The sequence below is a fragment of the Pomacea canaliculata genome, linkage group LG11 (assembly GCF_003073045.1).
Source record: "Pomacea canaliculata isolate SZHN2017 linkage group LG11, ASM307304v1, whole genome shotgun sequence".
NCBI lineage: Eukaryota > Metazoa > Mollusca > Gastropoda > Architaenioglossa > Ampullariidae > Pomacea > Pomacea canaliculata.
Genome location: NC_037600.1, coordinates 11,902,257 through 11,923,842, shown reverse-complemented (window position 1 = coordinate 11,923,842; position 21,586 = coordinate 11,902,257). Strand labels below are relative to the sequence as shown.

Genomic DNA, 21,586 nt, shown 5'->3' with positions numbered 1-21,586 from the left:
ACAATAAACCTCACCTAAAATTCTGGCTTGAAGGTTAGTGAGGAAGAACTGTTAACATGGAAAAAAAAAAATCAATACTGCTTACCTTGATTACTTTTCCTTTCCCAAGTTTGAACCTGAAGAGTTTGTCTGAGTTTGCATTGCTGTCAAAAACCTGAAAATGCCAAAATAAAAAAAAAAAATCCCCGCACGTAAACAAGTCAAGAAGAACATTTCCTTCATTAAAAACAAACCAAACCCAAAAGACTTGGCAGTATATGCTGCATAAAATATTCTAATGATTTAGTCACAACAAAACCCCTGAAACAGGTCTCAAAATTTAGTAACTACTACTACTACTAATGCACTTGCACAATCATCTCATAACCCATAAAATTCAATAAATTTAACATGATCATCTCTTTTGTCATAAGACTCAGTAAATACTGACATGAGCAACCCACCTGTCCAAAAGTATTATTAGTCATGAGCCAGCCCGTATACTTGACTTCAACACTGTCACCTGCTTCTAGCCCTCCACCTTCTCCCAACTGCAGCTCTTGTTGTACTACACTTTCTAGACGCCCACCACTTGCCAGAGCTTTGGCAAGACCCACCTGTCACACCGAAAAAAGAAAAAAAAGGTGAAAAAAAAAAATCTGCTCAAGTCACAGATCCCTCTTGCAACTTTAAATTTTATCATGCAAATTAAAAGTCCTTTATACAAAGTTTTCCCAACAGTCTGCATTATTTACCATGTGGCCCTGGGCACTTGGACCTTTACATTTTTTGCACATTAGTTTTGGAATGAATAATTTATTGATACCAAAAGCTGTTTCTAATTTTTAGTTAATAGATGTAAATGATGTCAGTAAATAAATCACATTACCTCTTTTGCAAATTTTTCTGCATCTTGTGAGTTATTAAACATGACAGACCAATTGGTTCTTGCCTCATCATAAAAGTTTGCATAGTTATTTTGCTGAATCTGGTCACAAAAAGAAATAAACATTTTGAGAAAAGGCCTTGAGCATTTCTTTCACTGTCTATTAATGCAAGACAAGGATTTAGATTGCCACGTTTTAAAGTGAATCTTTCAAAATATAGTGAAAAGAGAAAAAAGTGACTGCAGATAAACATTGTACATTATGAATAAACAAGCTGTAAATTTTTTTGACAGAAGACAAAAAGATAAGATACTTTCAAGAATTCTGTCTAGAATAAGACATTTGCGATAATGTAATGAATTATTAAAAACACTGACTTTACTGCCAAATTCTTACATTGAAGGTGAATGTAGGCAGGATCTTAACATTTGTCAGTTGCTGCTGCTTGTTGATATACAACAGGATGTGATACTGAAGTCAGACACAGTGCAAAAGCAAATGTGAGCATTCAAAGAAAATCCTTCCACAGTGTGTCACTCCTATCTCATGACAAACTCTGCTGCGCTAATGTATCATTCACAGAAGCTGATTTTTTTAGCAATAGTTTGTGATTATCTTTAGTCAAATGAATTTGTGTCTCTATTAGTGTGTATACATAGGTTATTGTTAGAAAGTTTATTATTATTTCTGAGGTGAATACATAGATGTGTGTGGGTGTCCTACATAAAATTGAGTAAAAATGATGTTTTAACACGGTGACTACATACATCACTTCCCTGGTGATTCGCCAGGATTGCTGCGCCAACCTTTCCTTGGCTTGCATACTGGTTATCAACACTGAAAGAAATCAAAGACATTTTCATGTAAACATGTTTTGTCAGCTTGTTTGCAACCATCTGTGACATTTATTTACTGGTTTCATACAAGCGTGTACACAAATGTTATAATAAAACTATGCTGTCTTTAAATCAAGCCAAAAGTTCCAATAGATACATCGTTTATTAAAATGTAATTCGAAAATACCCTGTAAATTATCAAGTCTTCTTCAACAAAAATTTTGCTATACAACATTAACCCAAAATATTTATCTGATCCATAAACATTGTTGTCTAGGGAAAATTATCATTTGAAAATCAAGAGTATAAAGACACATTTACAAAGTTTAAAAGTAGGAAAAAAAGAAACATACAACTTGTAGGCTTGGACAACTGTTGCAAACTTTACAGCTGTAGCAGCAGGAGAACCATCAGCACCCCCCTCTGATTTACAATAAGGATAAATTTTTAGGAAATCAAAAACACTGACTTTTTTCCTATCACATGATATTCATAATAATACCAAGTGCATTACAATGTTTTTAAATAAGAAACAGTGAAAAATCATAGATGCACAGAAGCACACATCAAAAGTTTTTGTGTGTGGCTCTGTGAGTGTGTCACAAAGGTGTACAAATGCAAATGTTCATGAATGAGTATTTCCAATAATGGATAAAAAAAAAACCTGATGAAAATCAGTGAAGATTCTTCCCTTCCAAATAAAACATATTCCTTTAAATCTTCTATCTTACATATATATTCAGAGAAGGCATATCCACATCAAAATCTACCTTTCTTTTTTGGCTGTTTTGGTGCTGTATAAGTTAGAGATTCATTTCCACCTTGGTTGTTGGCCTTGTCCATTCCAAAAACAGAGGCTAGCTTGGTTCTGAAAAATAAAGGCCTTATGTTCTGCTTATAGACATTTGTGGTAACTATAGAATTCTATTTTAAATACTATGGGATAAATCAGCAAATTCTTAGTTCTCCCAACATACATTGTATACATATAGATCAAGCTCTTTACATCTGAATATCCTTCACATTGATTTTTTTTTCTTCCTTTTCCCTGATTTTTTGGAGTATTATAATTTTCTACAGATTTCACACTTGACATGTATGACATTATTTTGCATATATATATATAAACATGAAAAATAAAAACAGTATAGTTTCCATGCCAACATTTTAATTGACATAAATATAAACTACTTAAATATTAACTAATGCAATTTCCTTACTTGGTGGTTAATAAGTTCATGTGTTAATTTTAATTAATGCTCTCCGTTTGTCTTTTAATTTCTGGGAAACTACTATAATGGGAAAACAGATTTAGGAAATGACAGTGATATGTATCAATTAAACTGCGAACAAAATAATATATCTATACATTTAAGATGCTTTATGCTTACTGAATTCTAAAGACAATGCTTAGTTCTTACCCTGCTCCCAACCTCACCAATCCCTGGAATCTCTTTCTCCCACCCCCAACACTACCCGAACCTGGTATCTTCTCCCTCCTATGTCTCCAGAAGTCGTACTTATTCTGCGGAAATATACCTGGGAATATTATGTTCTTTTGGAGGCAGAATACAATAAAATCCTAAAGTAAAATAAATCAAGATCGTATATGTACACCCTGCCAAAATATGAGGAGTCCACCCCCTTTTACTTGTTTGATGTCTAGTACCAAACGTTATCATCTAAAAAGTAACGGGGGCTAATCTTCATACCCTCCGTGCGTGAGAAAATCCTGATCATCATCTTCAGACGAAAAAAACATCACCGTTAAACTAAACAAAAGGGACTTAAAACTTCCGTGAAGCACTCGCTAGAAGCAGAAGGCAACGATCATATGAGGAGTGAAACCGGAAGTGCATTGTCTTCGGGACAAAACTGGAAATAAGTACACAAATTTCGGTGACGTCATACAGTGTACACAGAAGAAAACACGAACTTTCCGTAAAGTAAACTAGGACTTTGGCACAAAAAATTCTAATAAATATCTATATATTTAAACGATAGGTAAGATTTATATAGTACGAGAGTCTCCCTTCCTCTGTGCTTATAGTCCACTCGTGTCTACCTTGCGGACCTACGTACAACGCTGCTGTGATTTGTGGCTAGAGAGTTTATATCATAGACATTGTATGCCGTGTCTATATGACTAATATATGTCTATGGATTATACAATCAGTGGCATGCGGAGAATTTTCCGCCTCCTCCTACCTGTACCAACTCTAATGTCACTACAACGTACAATTAACCTGATCAGCTTGTAGAAGATTTGAAAGGATCGACTTTTTACATGATTGCTTGATCAAAAGTATAGAATAATCAAATGGACAAAAATCATCTGATTTATTAATAAACACCTTACTTATTTACAAAAATTAAAGGGCAAAAGCTTTTCTTTAGACGCCCACATGATCGCTTAATTCTTCCTCGATCGTCTCCCCACACGATTGCATGGTCGTTAAGGCTTATATATAGATCATCAAAGCAGCCGCGCATTGACGGAAGCAAAACTCTTCGACTTCGGTATTTTTAGAAGTCGGAAAAAAATTGAACTTAAGGTCAAAGCCGACTTAATTAAGACCTCACATGAAACCATTCTTCTTCACAGACTGTTATTGTAACGCATCGGGTGTAATGTAACGTGGTACTTTTGTGACCTTCGGCACTAACGCTTTTTTTCTGTAACTTTTTTTTTATATTCAGTTTTTTTCTTCCTCTTTTTTCCTCCTCCTACCATACCTCGAGGAGGATATTGCGCCGCAATCCTCCTCCTACTGCGACTTCAATAGTAGCTAACGCATGTTGCATAATTACTGTTCCACTCACTCCTCAGTTCTGTATCCACATATACTTAGTTCACGTTTTTGTCATGTCATCCATTTGGTGACACTTATGTTTCTCGTTTGATTGACTGTCGGTTCGTTTGAAGTTTGTGTGTGTGTGTGTGCAGCGTATTCAGCTCGGGGAAAACATTCACCAACAATTCAATAATTATCATTGCTGATAGTATTACACGCATTATCTTATTGTAACGAGGTCGAAGCAAAGAGCTATCCTCTTTATTGGTGGAAGTGCCAGTGCACCAACGATGTACTTATATGCATTGGACCACAGAATACTGAGTGCAAAGGTCAGACACAGTCAGAAAAGGGAGGAAGTTCATATTACACGTTGGAATCTGTGGCTTGAATCCCTTTACCAGACGGGATTCGGCGTTGCTGAACGTGAGTAGACTAAAGTGCATGTGAGGTGACTGACAGAAAATTGTAGTCTGCCTTTGATTTGATGTCTTTGTTCTTTCCTTCATTTATTGTTAATCCAGAGATAGCCCTTGTTGTCAGCGAGGTTGCTCGTGTTGTAGACCCGTTGTAGTTCCATAGAGAGAGAGAATATGGTGAAAGAGGTAGAAAGGGGTAGTCAGCCACAACCCATGGTCAGAAATGTCTTATTGATGATAAATCAGATTTCTATAGGGCATTTTCACCACAATAGTTTCTATGGACTCTGCACTAAGAAGGCATGTAAATATAGACAACAAAATGAGAAAATTCTATATACATTCAGACTCCGATTAAACACTTAACAGCAAAGAAATATACAGATGTATTAGCAGCCATAAATATAAGATAGAAGAGAGAATCTCACACACACAAACACACAAAGTAGGCTACAACAACAAGGCACCTAGAGTATGTTAGAGAGGTTTGGCATCATGGCGAGGCAGGAAAACGAGAGTTTGCTGTGTTAAGTGTTGTACTGTGCGAAGGAAACACTTCTCAGCACACCCAGCAGACGACATATCCAGACCAAGTGGTGAAAAACTAACAACGAGGAACATTGTTCTCCATTTTTAGCTCACAGATAGATGACTGTCGCCGAAGTTGCTTTGACGCAAATCACACAACAGCAGTGAAAAAAAAAAAAAAAAGAAAAAAAAAGAAGGAGGCAGGATAGTAGACAAAGAGATCGGAGGGTGTCAGTCTGCTCTTGTTGACTCACGCAGCTCTAGAATCTAAAGCAGGGGGATGAACATTTGGCAAGAAAAAATGACCCATGGAACACACACACAAATTGAGAAAAACTGGCGAGAGGATGGGGCGGCAAAGGTTCAGTTGCGCCATCGGGCTCTGGCTTAAAGTCTTAGGAAAAGGGATAAAACCGTAAAAAATTATTTTTTTATTGACCTTTCTGCTAAGTCATCTTTCGGGAGGGGGAGAAGGAGTGAGGATAGAGGAAGGGAGAGATTGAAAGTGAAAACCGTGTTGACCTTCCCACCTGTGCACTGTTTGCAATCACTTACCTGATAACAATTGCTTGTGACGTCACGAAGGGGTGTTCTCTTCTGCAAATTTCTAAAGCTTTTAGTTTTTATTGAGGTTTCTGTTAATGTTACCTTTTGGCAGGGTTTGACGAGGGATGTGGAGTGGGTGGTGATAAGAGTCAAAGGCTGTTTTCATCTTTTCAGCCCATAATACTTGTTTATAAAGCCAGCGAGGCGTGTCCTGCACCCTGGTGCTCGCAACAACCGTTTTCTATGGCTGATGTCAAAGGTAATCGGGAAAGGATTGGAGGGTTATGTGGAGGGAGGGAGAGGAGTGAGTAGGAGGGTCGACGAGCGTCCTTGAGTACGATACCCAGGGTTAACCTGTCTTGCCTATCGGGTGGAACCGAAATCTACACAGTCAGCACACATTTCTTTGCTCACAGCCGTTGCTACCCTGCCGGGTCCTATACTACGGGTATGTCGAATGTGGGATATCAATCGAAATTAATACTGACACCATAACGTCAATCTAAAAATAGATGTTATTTCGCATTCGCCACATGCTTTCCACCCCAGATATTGCCCTCCCCCCAACCCTACCCACCCGGGGTAGCGAGAGAGAGAGAGAGAGAAAAAAAAAATACGGGGTCGAGTCGGAGACACACGCATAACTACAGCCGTGCAGGTAATTAGTACTTTAATGTGAGTCGTTAAGAGAGGGGGAAAGGTAAGGGGTGGAAATGGAAGGAGAGGGATCAAGTTGATCCTTCCCGCCCCACCACCTGGCGTCCCTCCCCGATTTTTGCAGGAAACTTTGCTTCCCTGAGCCTGGGCAAAGATCAATGCTTGCATTTAAATGTAATTAAGAAGAAAAGATATCTAATTACAATAACCCTTAACTAACCGATCACCTCGTTCATGTCTACAGCTGTTGCGCGTGTTTTGATTTTCGAGTGAAATTAATATCCTCTATTCTTATGGATTTGTACTAATTTTTTTTTTACCCCCCAGCTGGCTTTTTATTTTCATTCGACCTTCCGCGGGAAGAAATGTCACGGACGAATGATTTTGCTCTCGACTGTCATCTGACTCAAAGGTGCACGGTGTGTCATCGTGCGATCTCGCCTTTGCAGGTGAAGGGTAGATAACATTGGTAGATGGCAGTGACGGGAAGATAACAACCAGACTCACTTGCTCGTTGCACACGCACGTACGGACACGGACACACTTGCTGGCCCTCGCTGTGAGGTTGTGTTTCACTGCACACTAACCTCACCAATCATCCAAGTCGTCAGCTGTCGTCGAAATCCCCAGACAGACCTTCAGTGAGGGGACTTAACTTTCTGTGACGGTAGGCAACCATGTTTATTAGTCGCTCTTATTTCGCCTCCTCTTTTTTTTTCTCTAAGATTCTTCTCTTGTTTAAACCAAATTTTCCGAGTTGACTTTTAATTTGTCTATTGTTTACTTATTTTATTTTCTGAATATACAGTACGTAAAGTACAATTTTTTTCGTTTCGTCCACTTTTGTCTGTTAGAGAAGGTCAACGAAAACTTGAGAGAAAGTGGTTCATGGGAAGTTTTAATTCATATGTTGAGGTTAATACCGAATTGGTTATGTAAAAGTTTATAGCACACACACATATATATATATACACGTAACAGCACCGAGGTGACATTGCCCAGCTCATACCTTGTGACAGGAATTTAGAGCAGGTGGGGTCAGCTTCCCCTTGCCCTATGCATTACTGAACATTCCGTTTTTCGTTGTTAGTTCGTTCGCACTCTTGCATTCTTTGCTCGGCATTATGATTTTCGGGTGAGCATGAGAAAAAAATTTAATAATTCGACTTCAAATGCCGTACTAGGCAAGATCTGTTTGAGATGCTTGTATATTGTTTAGTCCGGTCCTCTGAACTCCCGTAAGACAGGTAAAAAGAATTATCTTGAAATTTAGAAATAAACATTTATTTTCTGATTGACATCGCGCTTGGGCACAGCTTCGTTTGTCGGGACTGCAAATCCTACATCATTAGTATCCTCTGGTGGTCAGGGCAACTACCTCACCAGCCCTACAGATTTTTAAATGATTTCCTTCTACGATTGTTCAGTTCATAAATACTTGTCTTCTGTGTTCGAATAATTGTAGATCATATGCAAGCTTTAACCGTGATTTCACGAGGGTCAGTTTGGTGCAGCGGATATGAATGTGTTGTTTGTTGTTTGTGCTACCATCAAGAGCTGCGTCTAATTGTCATGTGGGATAAATAAAGTCTTATCTAATCAATGATGGCTTGACAAATGTTGTAAGCTTTACTCACGTTTTGCCCTCTAATCTATCTCGTCGACAATGAAAGGTCAGTTGAGTGTCGAATGAAATAATTCAACAGGACACGGTGCTCCCATGCTCACTACTGTACGGAAGTAAGCTCAGGTAACAAATTATAACTCGAAAAATAATTCAAAATCAAACAAGAAGACAAATACACAACCAAACAAATAAAATGTGACAAAAAAGCGACATATATTTACAAACATGTTTTTTTTATCCGAATAATTAAATAGTGAGATATTTTTCGTTTATAACAATGGCGAGACAGTTTATCCGACATTTCCAGACAGTTGAATGTTTCTGTGTCTACGTGTCGCCAAAAAAAAAAGTCGTCTGCTGTCTCTCGGAGCGCAATCTAACCACAAATATATCCCTTACCTAGACTCATTTGTACAACTGTATGACAGAATAACCGATCGTGATATCACGGACTAATATCGCTATCTACGTCCATGATCTAACTGTTCATAGTTGTCAGGGTCAAGGTTTTAGTATTTTGCCGAGAGCAAACAATAATGGGTCTTGGTGAACTGTTTGTGGGTTTGACTTTGGTTGTTTGATTATTTGCAGGTTTAATACATAATTAAAAAGTATTTAAAAAAATACTTTCGGACCTACTGCGGATAATCGCTTAGGACGTGTTTAGACCATGTAATGTCAAATGTAAAAATATAAACTAAAATAAAATATTAAATTAAATTAACCAAAAGTTGGAAATTAATAAAATATACATATTACTAATTTATTTTACCGTTGTTATTATATATATACAAAATATATAAAAATTAAATCTTGTAAAAAAATGTCAGTGTTGTAAACAGCAGAAGTACATTCTATATATTCAAGGGACGCCTAGATTGTTCTTACTGTAACCTTAAGTTTATAGAACATATTTCTGCAGTAAAATTTACAAAATACACGTAGTATTGTTTAAATTTTGTGTATTAAATGTGGTCAAAAATTAAGGTTTGTGTGGTTAGGATGGTGGTGGCGGGAGGGCTCGCGGATTTTCCCCCCATTCGCATTTTGAAGATCTTTGTGTCTCTCTCTCTCCTCCCGATTGTTTTCTTTCTCTCCTTTCTCTCCCTTCTTCAGTTCTTTGTGTGTGTGGCTCTTATGTGCAGCTAATTTTTTTTCGGAACAATAAAACAAACCACTAACTCCGATAAACACTGAGGACTTGTGTGAGAATTACTCACCCATCGCCGAACATATTCCAGCCTGCTGCTCCTGCCTGCACGTACTCCCACTGTGGCGACCACGCGCTCATACCTGCATGCAACAGGTTCAAATCCTCATGTCTCCACAAAGCTGTCTTGTTTTGTGAAACAATTTTTTGTCCGGCGATTGATCTAACAAAATATGATGTGTGTCCTAAGTTTAAAAAGCCATTCTGTTGGCTTCCTGTCCCTGTCGTGATTCTTTATCGGATGAATAGTCCATTGCGAAAACATGTGAAGAAGTTAGATAAATGGGTCAGACTATTTTTTCATTATCTCATCTTAGGTTAAAAGTACTTAAAAGTTAAGTGTGCGTATGTGTGTTAGAGTATGGCGCAGAGTGTTTATGACATCTTTTCCAACCAAGAAAAAAAAATGATAAAAAAATCATAGGAGGTAATAACAGTGCATGCATTTGCAAAAGAACAAACCTTTTAACTGTTAAGAGATAAAATTATAATTTTTATCTAATCTGAATAATAATTATAACAACAATAACAATCACTTTGATGCTCAGCTTTGCTAGAAAAAAGTAGAGTTGACCCTTGACCTAAAGAAGCAAGTTTTGATTTTATTTACTGATTTATTTTAGACAATAATGGACAGACAATCTTACTTTTCACTGCTGGCGTCTTCTGATAGACAGTTTGTGACGTCAGTTGCCCGGACTTACGTGGTCAGCTTTGTCCACACTTGATGACACAGCGAATCTACGTCACCTTAGTCGTCACCGTCCCTCCACGCACAGAGCGTGCACAACTGTGACGGTCACACTATATGCTTGACAAGCGAACACGTGTAATGGGACACCACGTGATCCATATAGTGACCAAGTGAATGGTATACTGTTAGTCACGCTAACCGGTGACGTTCGTTCAAATTATACACACTGTTACTGACGCTAACCGGTGACGTCCATAGTGACCAACTTATACCCCCTGTTAGTCACTGGAACACAAATCCAGACGTCCGCTAGCGTGAAGATGTCCGCGCTGTAAACAGAATATTTCCTTCAGCTCAATTGTCGTGGCGAGAACTCTCACAAAATGGAGGATTTCGAGCTTTAAAAGCCTCAAAGTTGACTTCCCTCTTTCAGTAGCGAGAAAGGGAGTTTTCTCAGCTTTTCGCCCGCATTTCGGTACAAAAAAATATATTCAACAAAGTCCTGAAGTGGGGTAGAACGTGAAATCTGTTGAAGACAGGGCGGAGTTTCTCTCAGATTGCATGGAGGGGGAAGGGAGATTGGTCACACATATTGTGACTGTATGACTACACACGGACTCGCGTGAGAAGAATCTGTGTGGGCCGTGAATAAGTCCTGTTCCGACTACTGACCTTAATGCAAAATTGAAAACGACGATGTCAAGATAAAAAAAAAAAAAAACCAAGCGAAAAACCCGAAACAAAACAAAACCAACCAACCAACCAACAACAAAAACCAAAAACAAACAAACAAACAAACAACAACAACAACAAACAAAACAACAACAAAAAACAACAATAACAACAAACAAAAAGCAAACAAACATCCAACCAAACCCAAACAAACAAAAACAAAAATAACTCTGCGCATTAGGATTGATGGGCAGTGCAAAGTGACCAAAATAAATCTTTGGTGTTTCTTTTAAGGTCATGGCATTTTCTCATCTACTGGTCATGTGACTCTTTGCTGCATTTGTTTAAAAATCTGTTAGTCTGAGATCGACTGCGCTCCAGAAAAAAACTGCATCCTTCCTTTTTCTCCAAAAATTTGTAACGACAGCTTCGTGGTCTCTTTATTGATTCCAATGTTTGTGGAAATGTCTAGAGCAGGATGCACAGTCCACGAGGGAGTGAGCCATGCTCACCAGGCCCCGCCATGCATCGCAAGCCATACTTACATCGAACTGGCGGCATTGGTTATTATCACGTGACTTCAAAAATCTGACATGAATGTAGAAAATGTCGTCACCCACTGACCATGTGTATATATATTTTTTTAAACTTCCGCAGGATATTTTTGTAAAATAAAACATGAGCACCTACTCACAAACACGAACACACGCGCGCGCACACACGTACGCACGCACCCGCGTGGAGGGGAAAGTGAGGTATCGTCTTATAAGCAAGAACTAGCCTAAACGGATATGTATATTTGACTGAAGACATTATATATACATGTTATTTATGGACATATACGTATTTTCTACACATTATTTATACAGAGTAGATATATGCACACTACAAATGCATGCAAGATGAAGAGGGAGAAAGAAATTAATTGACTGATGGATTGATTCTTAATAATATTGCTCGTTGCTGGGTTTCAGAGAGAGAGAGAACAGAGAGAACAGAGGGAGATTTATGTGCTCACGTGAGTGCAAACGAAGCGAGTTAAAAACGTTGTTGAGAAAATTTTCCCGAGCACTAAATCCTGAATGATCGAAACCCGATACGGATGTTTTCCGAATATCCGCGACAGGTGATACTAAAGAACCTTGTTTACCGGAACATGGAGATTGAGGGAAAAGAGTTTATAAATAGTATTCGACTCCTCGTTGCTGTGGGCGGTAAAAACATTTTTATTTTAAGGAAGATGTCCTATTTTGTTGAAAAGGTCTTCATGTACTCGACATGCTACAGATAGCCGGTAATTACCTGCAGCAAAGGTGTAGACATGTCCATAGGTACAAGGCAGGTGACAATAATTGTGGTAAAGGGCTTCTCTGTCGCAGTATGCAAATGTCACAGTAGGTACAGCAGGTCTGTGGCTAGGTTCACCAGTTGTCAGAGTCGCAAGGACAGAGCAGATTTCATTAAATTACACCTGGACTACGGTCTGATTAAACTGTCAGGGCTGTGAAGAACTGCTGATAGTTGTAATCATAGGGAGGTATTGTCTCACAAGCCTTGTAACTCATAGCTCTGATATGATGGAGTACTATTGTCTTGACTTTAAACTCGACAGTTCCTGGTGTCTGTCCTGTGGTCGTATCCTAGGTGATGTACCTTCTGTTAACTCTGCTTTTAAAAGTTCAATCTCAGCTATTGAGGAGATCAGCTGTATACTAGTCGACACATCTTGATAGTATATGAATCATCTCATAATATCTCAGTCAATATACCCTCTCGATCTTTGCCTTAGTTCGCGATCACGATCGAGTCGGAGTTAGAAACGCTTTTCTTAAGGTGGTCATGAAATAAAACTGAAGGTGTTGATCCCGGGAGGTCGGGACTGGGAGGATCGTCAGGTTAAGACACAGCTTTCAACCTCCTGAGTCCGAGCTTCTATTGACAGGTCACTGCAGACAGCTGAGGACAGCACAACCTCGATCTGACAACAATGGAGGGGATGCCGGAATCCGAACCTGGCATGAATGGCATGACCACTACACTCATGGCCATGAACAGTTCTGGAACGAATGGTAGCAGCTCTGGGATGAATATGAATATGAACATGGGCATGAGCATGGACATGCCTGGGATGACGGTGAGTAGCGCTCAGCACCTATCACATCCAAACGGTACTGTTTTTAAATTATTATTTGTTCCCCATATTTTCAGGTATAAGTATGCAACGTTGTAAAAAATATATTAGATACAGGTACAAAGAAGCACACACAAAACACTGACGCATACACAAACATGGAAACAGTGACAGAGAAAGGAAAACACGCTGACAGTGACATAGGTCAGTGACACAGAAACACGCTTACAGTGACAATACAGCAGTGACACTGAAACACGCTGACAATGACAATACTTCAGTGACACACTGACAATACAGCAGTGACACAGAAACAGCACGAGACGCAGACATGGAGATGCGGAGGCACGCAGATGAGACGAGGATGTTGTTTGGGTTCCAGATGTACTTCCACGACGGCTACCAGGAGTATATTCTGTTTCAAGATCTTCTGACAAAATCCAGAGGAGGTGAGTTAGTCACAGCATTCACTGACCCTACCATCATACACTCGTGCTGACAATATTTATTATAAGTGGGCTCATTAAAACAGGAAAGACCACACAGCTTGTCAGTCAGACATTGTCGTCAGCTTTTGACTAGAGAATATCACGATACGTGTCCTATCTTTAAGAAATGAAAATGGTATTTAAATAATAAAAATTGACATATAAACAAATAAGAAAAAATAGAGAGAAGGGAAGAAAAATTACGAATAGACAAAGAAATATATAAGAGATATATTTATTTATTTTTTATTATTAGTAGTAGTAGTCGTAGTCATAGCCATAGACTAACAAGACATGGCTGACTCCTGTTCTGGTGGCAGCATTTGCTGGTGCCTGCATTGCCGTGTTTTTCCTGGGTGTCTTCTACGAGCTCCTGAAGCACGCACGTGAGGTACTACAGCGACGTCACGGCTTGCTCAAGTCTCGCTCCTTTCACGTCAACGGCACGTCGGGCGTTGACCTCAGATCCGTTGGGTAAGTGGCAGTTATTACGTCATTACATCGCATTCAGTTTGAACTTGAAGTCCATTTAGAAAGCAAAATTATTTTCAAGTGCGCGGGTTTAGTTCAAGGTACTAAAATACTAATCACCAGCTGTGGACTACAATCTCTGCTTGCCATTGAATATTGTATTTTATCATTAGGGTTTGGAAAGACGTCAGGACCTTATTTCAATAATAATAATAATAATAATAATAATAATAATAATAATAATAATAATAATAATAATAATAATAATAATAATAATAATAATAATAATAATAATAATAATTATAATAATAATAATACCCCAACTAGCTACTCACTATATTCCTATGTAGTTGGCTATGCTAACAAAAATTTCTCGCATTTAGCTGCTTCTTCTGGGAAGTCAGACCAGTGATCATGCAGGTATTTTTCTCAAAAAGAGAAAGAAAGGAAAGAAAATAAACAGCTAATTGTTACATTTTCGTAACAAACTATAATATTAATGCTTTAATAATTTACTAGCAAGTGAGTTTAGTTTTATGTTTCATTTGGTTGGCCTTTAAAGATTCCGTAGAGGAAGGATATCAAGATGTGCAACCTGCATTATGTATTGTTACCATCAACATATTGCTACACTTATAATTATAATTATTATTATAAAATGCCCTAATATTATGCTGCTGCAAGGCTAAAAATGTAAAGCGCATTTTTCATGCTTTTTTCGTAACCTGCTTGTCTCTTTGTTCTTTAAGCATGTAGACTCGGTTCACGCATGTTAGTCTGTTGTTACAAAGCTTAAAAGCCGGAACTTCGTAGAGTTTTAGTGTAAAAGATGCACACACACAAACAAACAAACACACACACACACACAAACACGCACACGCGTACGTGCTGTATGCTTTGTGTGAGTGTGCCGCGCGTGCATGTGTACAAACGTACATATATGAAAATATAAAAAATGGGAATTTCTTAAGGTAAAGTTAAGTGTAAATGCAAGTCTGTATCCTCTTCACAGGGGCGCTTTTTGTGCGTGTATGCAGATGAAATTTGCTTACATGTAGAAAATAGAAAATCTAGGAGGAAAGTCAAATAATGTGTCTCAGAAATGTAGTCCCAATGATAGTTTTAGCCAACCATGAACAAAATATTTGAATATACAATCATTTGTTTTGAGTATCTTATATATCTTTGTTTTTAAGTCGTCATGATTTGTATCCTTTTTTTTCTTCCATGAATTTTTTGCTTTCGAAATGAAAGACTTGCATTTGAGAATAGCATTTGGAATTGTGTAATCGTCCACAAAGCTTTTCTATCCTGCTCAGGGCCTAGCCAGGTGCGTGTGTGTGTGTGTGAGGTTGCATGTTGCCTTATTCATTTACTACAGCTGTGTAGATGTGTGGGAAGAAGGGAGAGAAAGAAAAGGAAGTGATTACGAAGAGACGAGGTTGCCAGAGCATGCCTTTGTTTATTACCCTGTTGCATGCTGCCCTGCCTAGAGGTGTCTGTGTATAGTTGGATAGAGAGCACGGGAAGTATCCAGCGATAATATCTGATCCTCACGTCCATGCAGCCGCGTGCTGCACCAACTGCATGGGAGCTTGTTTTTATCCGTCGCAAAGTAATGGACAATGGCATATTGCTTCTTCTATACGTCCTATTCTGTCGCTGCTGCCATCTACTACCACCACAACAGCAACAACAACTGTTGCATGACGCATGTTAAGCTGCATGCAGCCTTAGTTCATATATCCTCCTCCCCTCCTGCACAACTGCAGCCGACACATCGACACTACCTACAGAAACTTGAAGACGTGGACAACGTCTGACCTGCTTGCCAAGACGAGTTCTCGGACCGCATGCGTGTCAGACATGTCTTCTCGTTTTATGAAGGAGGAACAAACTTCATGCACGTGTTTTGCACGTTCCACAGGCCGCCTGTGCACGAAAAGACCACCGAAACCACGGTGTTGCTGGTGCGGTCGCAGGAAACCGCGCGGTACACCCAGACCACACCCGGCGAGTCTCCCCCGTCCACCACCGCCCCCAAACAGCGGCAGCTCCGTACTCATCACGGGGTATCATACAGGCCAGTATACGTGGTCACACTATTGAAAACGCTGCATGGTCAGTGGACTTACCACTGAAAATATTGCAGGAATCCTGAGTATATATAGAGTCTAGTTTCCTCTCCACCGTACCAGGGCATGTGACTGTCGTCCGTTGTCGCATTTAAAAATAGCAAGTTACACCACAGAACCACATATCAACACTAGGTGCTATACTTGACACAAAGATGGAACGATCGAGATAACGACAGTCAGGCCAAAGGACATCACGCACATCAAAGCATGTATCAAGTCGTGCAAGGTGGATATTTTATATCTCGGTAAAAACCGAGACACCGTTTTTAAGTTATGATAACAGTGCTAAAATCAAATTGTTTGCCATGATGATGCCCATTATCTAGGTTCGGGCTTGTCATGTCATCGTAACTTATTTCTGAGAAAGATAAATACAGCTCTTACAAATGCAGCACAAATACACATCTTTATCAATCTTTTTTAAAAGAAATTATTGTGTCTGCCGACAGGAACATTATAATATGACATAAAGCATCAAAACAGGCTAAAAAGAACACGTTTTTTGCATCCAATTCTAGTTTTCCATTTTTGTATAGTTATTATTGATAGTCATAACCACTCTCACAAATACTAAAAATCTGTACACATTCATACTGTCAGGAACTAGGAAAATATAGAGACTAGTTTTTTTTTAATCAACTAAAGAGTATACAAAAAGGACTTTCTGGAATCATCTGGATGTCCTCTCCATGACTTGTGTGGATTGTAGCCGGAATAAATGAGTGCAGATAATGTGAGGTTTAAACTCTAGGAATTCTAAACCTGCCATTTATCTCTATGGGTCTGATGTCTCTATCTCGCTTTATTCCGCAACTCCAACCATCCCTCCTGCTGTTTTAATGGTTCTTGTTCAATTTGTGCCTGTCCTGCTTTGCATTCTTCCCACTCCAGCACTCTGGGCCAAAAGTCACAGATGCTGTGTATAACAGAAGTTCTAACACTTCAGGATGTTTTCTGTAGTAAGAGAGCAGAACTGTTAGGAACAGACATTAAAAATAATACTTAGAATTTGGGCAAGTTAATCAGAGTACCCACTTAAGACATAGAGTTTAACTTTGTCCAGACCCCCTGCAATCTGAGTGTGAATCTGTGAAGCTGTCGACGCACCTCATCTGAAATCTCATTGAACATGCACTCTCCTCGCGATCTTCTACATTATTATTAAGACTATTAACATCTTCTCTCAGCGTGAGTTTCTTCCGCAAAATTGTGGCACTCGAAATGAAAATGTATTCAGTTTATCTTCGTACTTTGTTCTCTGAGTTCCGATTTACCACCCTGAATACCCCTTCCTCGCTGCTTCCCGAACCTTCTACTGAGTCGGATATCCATTCAATAGCTTGGTCAAGTGGAGGAAGAATGCTGCGTCACTTGGGTTTCGAACGGATTAGTATGTTCTTTTAGTTTCGGACACTTCTGCGCAAACCACTAGCCTATTTGATTAGTTACTTACCCCCAGTGTGTTTCTTTTGATGAAAGTCATTGAAATGCCGCATGGAATATACATGTAGGGGGAAAAGGTAGTAGGGCAGGGGTGGAGTCAGAAAAAAAAGAGAAAGGTTTTTACTGAAGCATCATCTGCCTTGTTACAGGACCGCCATGTTCTCCTCACTTCACCTGGCACAGACGGTGCTGCACGGCCTGCAGATCCTCATCAGCTACTGTCTGATGCTGCTCTTCATGACCTACAACGCCTACCTGTGCCTGTGCGTGATCCTGGGTATTACCTTTGGCTACTTCCTCGTCGGGTGGAACAGATCCTCCACGGAGGACGTCAATGAAGCATGTCACTGAGGGAGGGCCCTTCTTGCCCCTCCAATGACATCTTGGTCCTATTCGAGTACCCGGGTCGTTTATCGTTGCCCTTTTCCCACCTTCCTCATTTCCCTCACCACCCTGACAATTCTTACTCTTTTATTATTATTTTGCCCCCGAAGAATTTAAATTCTTTTGCTCAGAGAATAACACGTTGTTTAGCTTTATATTTCCGAATAACTACTGTCTGGCTAGAGTCACGCCCTGGCATGCAAAGGAAAGACGAGGAGGCAATGCCGTTGGCAAAGTTGATGTGCAATTGTAGACTTTCATCAGTTTGTGTTTCGCCGAAATGTGCAGTATTTTATCATTTTTAATATTTGTTTTTAGTAATATGTTAGAGGCAAGTTATTACTGTTTTAGTTCACTTCCTAGTTATTTTCGCTTAATTTTTTTTTTTTTGGCACGTTTGTACAGTTTATTTACAAATTCTACAGATTTCTTTTTCCGTGTGCACGATATGTATATTTGTATGCTCGTAGTGTGCATGCAAAGAGAAAGAGAGAGAGAATGTTTTTTAAACTTGTCATTTCTTTGTCTTTTTTCTTTAAAATCAATATTTCTGTACATAATAAAATAGAGACATATATTTTATATATAATATCCTAAGCTTTATAAATACAATGTTGTTTTCACGGGCGCCATTTTTGCAGTTGTGTCCAAGCACAAGAAAACGATAATGACTTGGATGTAGGTTTCCTTGACATTGTGATCAGGATGACGTCAATTTCCTTGACATTGTGTTCAGGATGACGTCGGTTTCCTTGACATTGTGTTCAGGATGACGTCGGTTTCCTTGACATTGTGTTCAGGATGACGTCGGTTTCCTTGACATTGTGATCAGGATGACGTCGGTTTCCTTGACATTGTGATCAGGATGACGTCACTTTCCTTGACATTATGTTCAGGATGACGTCAGTTTCCTTGACATTGTGATCAGGATGACGTAAACGTAACGTGACGTCAGTTTCATGCACAGTAAGTCAATGTCGTTGATGGATTCTTTGAAACTGCGACTAAAAGCAAAGCCACGCATAACAGTTTTTTTTTTACAATTGGCTATATATGTAAACAAATGTTCATGTGGTGTATATCTGTTTACAAAAAAACACCACCAAACTTCTCCATAGAGGCCCAAATCCTGAGAGGAACGCCATACCTATAACGGTTGCAGCCCAAAATCGAAATGTCCATCGACGTTGTAACAAAATGTTACGTGAGGACTTGCTGTATATCATGTCTCCTTTGCCAGCAGATTGGAAAGTACTGGTTTTTTTTTTTTAAGTTATAAACAGCTTAACTCAATCATTTTATACAAAATAATATACAGATATTCAACAAACTGGCAGTTCATGATTTATTTCTTCAAGTGGCCATTGCTTTTCAGCGTCTTTTAACTCTCAGGTTCAGGCCTGACCTAGACCGTTCATTTTATCCCAGAATTTTCCTTTAGACTTTTTTTTTTTTAAACCAGAAAACAAATTCTCACTTGCCATCCTCCTAGCAGACACAGGATATGGCACATACCTGTACTTATCAAACTTTAATGTTGTCACTATATATATGTTCTGTCAAAATCGCAGCACAAAGTTCGTGTAAGAAGAGTGGAGTGAACCAAGAATTGCCGTCGAAGCATTCCTGGCTTAGAGTGCAAGCATCACGGATCAGGCTGTTGTCCAGACAACGATATCGAAGGGATGGAACGCGCACGTTCTTCGGTGCTTTTCGTGTCAAGGTCTCCTAGGCCGTCACAAATATGTAAACAAATCCCTCCTGCAGAACAATGTTGGCGAGAGGAGAGTCGACCTATTTTTCACCCGAGTGTGATGACTCTTTTGTCTGACAAAGAGACTGAAGGACGCGGCACAGACTGGCACCCACTTCGCTGACAATGCAGTGCACGTGACTTCACTTTTCCAAACGAGTTGGACGACCCACTCATACTTCCATCTCGTCTTTACGTGGTGTGATTAACCCCAAACCCCAACCTCGCTGACAATAGTTTTAACCCCTTGGTCTAACCCTTGGCCACACTCTTTGACCTAACATCGATGACACTAAAGATAACCAAAACAAACAAACAGAATTTCGATATGTATTTGGAAAAAAAAAAGTACATCACTGTGTAAATGAGAACTGAATTCATAGACTTTAGCATAAACAGTTTTTTTCCACTGCACCACGGTAGTTTCACAGTTAAATAAAAACAGTTAAACCTTTAGTCCATTGTTATTAAACTGGGCAAGCGGTCCAAATGGGCGGGACAAGTAATTAGTTTACATGACGCACGGTAAAAACTTTGGCGACACCCATCTGACTACCCCCTTCCTTGGACCATCTCCCCCCTCCACAACCTTCCACTCCACCTCCCATGCAGGCTGACAGGCGATGGTTTCTGGTTACTCCCAGACCTCGTCATGCCACTCACGTTCGGCTGAGGACACGTACCTTGAGCAGTCATGTGCTCAGCCCGAGTACTGCGCATGCACCTAAGGGTCACATGGTCACGAAAACCCTCGACTGCGCACGCGCCAAAGTGGCTGGAAAACGCTCCATTTTCTGACCCCATGAGTTCAGCGAACTCGAACTTTTTTTTTTAGGCTGACGTGACCTGTCTCCGTCAACTAGCTTAATCTGCGCGAGGGGAAGTTTTCACTGAAGAAATACTAAGATTGTCGGCGCTAACCTAAACGCAATAAAACTTGAGAATTATTACTTATCAATCTTCCAGTTATTTCAAGAAAATGTTTTTGAGTCCCCATAAATCTAATTTTTCCAGCCAGTTATTTCAGCTACACATCTTACTTGATTGTCCAGATAACTAGATTTTCCATGCTAACCTAAACTTTTACCATTGTGACAAAACTTGAAAATGATACACTGATTAATGAACTAAACTGTACTTTTTTCAGTTATGTTATACAAGTTCAGCTAGTCTACTCAGTAGTTGACCTTTTAGTCAGTGCTGTTATATAATACTGATCGAGGCTTTCCACTCTTAAAACTTCAAGGTTTTCTAGTGTGACAGAAGTGATAATTATTAGGCAATATATCATTTCGTTGCATATCTCAAGCACACAAGTTCATATCTGGGCACAATCTTGTGACATCGTATCTGTCATACTGAACACCTTTCAGGTGTATCTGCACTGTTGGGTTCATCAAACCACTGAACCGTGAAGTAACCTGGCAGTGGGGAAGGCATACACAAAGCAAATGACACCTGAGAAGCTTATGACCGCGCATAATTATTGGTAGCTTCTAAGGCTGCAATATTAGCTGTCCTTGGTTGGAGCACTACAGGTGGTACTGTCATAACAGTTGTCTATGCTTGGTTCAGTACTATGTCCCAGGACTCCCCCATCCTTGTGTGAAAATTTCTGTGTGTATATATATATATGTGTCATAGATGGTCTGTCTGAAAAATAACGGACTAGTGTCACAATTTATTTTAATTCCAAACAACTAGTTTCCCCCTTTACAGTAACCCTTGTGTCTATTGCACTTTTCCATCCTACTCTGCCATGCTTCTATGCACTGCTGGATGGATTATTCTGGGATGTTCTCTGCATGTGACATCTTGTTTACAGGGCTGGTTGCCTTGCAGTGATATAGCCTGAGTTGTTGGCTTGGTGTAAAAAAAAACCACCAATTCTCCCTTCTGGAATGTCTCTCACCTCTGTCATTACAGCC

General features: G+C 39.4%; 2 protein-coding genes across 19 annotated transcripts in view; one reads left to right on the top strand and one right to left on the bottom strand.

Annotated features, from left to right (window-relative positions):
• LOC112574947 (FK506-binding protein 5-like) overlaps positions 1-10,910 on the bottom strand; it is a 41,417-nt gene extending 30,507 nt beyond the window's left edge. For 6 of the 14 annotated variants that reach the window (XM_025256366.1, XM_025256361.1, XM_025256367.1 and 3 more), the window contains exons 1-9: positions 10,132-10,909; positions 9,495-9,567; positions 2,473-2,570; positions 2,056-2,125; positions 1,634-1,703; positions 1,263-1,337; positions 869-967; positions 444-596; positions 86-154 (exon numbers count right to left, since the gene is read on the bottom strand). In XM_025256366.1, the coding sequence (XP_025112151.1) occupies positions 86-154; positions 444-596; positions 869-967; positions 1,263-1,337; positions 1,634-1,703; positions 2,056-2,125; positions 2,473-2,570; positions 9,495-9,565 (705 nt within the window). In that variant the 5' untranslated portion in view covers positions 9,566-9,567; positions 10,132-10,909. Of the gene's footprint in view, positions 1-85; positions 155-443; positions 597-868; positions 968-1,262; positions 1,338-1,633; positions 1,704-2,055; positions 2,126-2,472; positions 2,571-3,414; positions 3,573-9,494; positions 9,568-10,131 lie in introns of those variants that run through there. The other 8 variants (XM_025256371.1, XM_025256370.1, XM_025256364.1 and 5 more) reach the window with 5 other exon arrangements.
• LOC112574953 (high affinity copper uptake protein 1-like) lies at positions 4,747-19,170 on the top strand. 5 transcript variants are annotated; one of them, XM_025256385.1, is made up of 7 exons: positions 4,751-4,923; positions 7,097-7,314; positions 12,793-12,984; positions 13,364-13,430; positions 13,790-13,943; positions 15,868-16,023; positions 17,671-19,002. In XM_025256385.1, exons 3-7 carry the CDS (start codon positions 12,838-12,840, stop codon positions 17,870-17,872), a joined length of 726 nt encoding a protein of 241 aa, XP_025112170.1. In that variant the 5' UTR covers positions 4,751-4,923; positions 7,097-7,314; positions 12,793-12,837; the 3' UTR covers positions 17,873-19,002. The 5 variants fall into 5 exon arrangements, with proteins under 5 accessions (XP_025112172.1, XP_025112170.1, XP_025112174.1 ...); XM_025256387.1 differs by lacking the exon at positions 7,097-7,314 and having other exon boundaries at positions 4,747-4,923; XM_025256389.1 differs by lacking the exon at positions 15,868-16,023 and having other exon boundaries at positions 4,764-4,923; positions 17,671-19,170.
• The last annotated feature ends 2,416 nt before the right edge of the window (positions 19,171-21,586 follow it).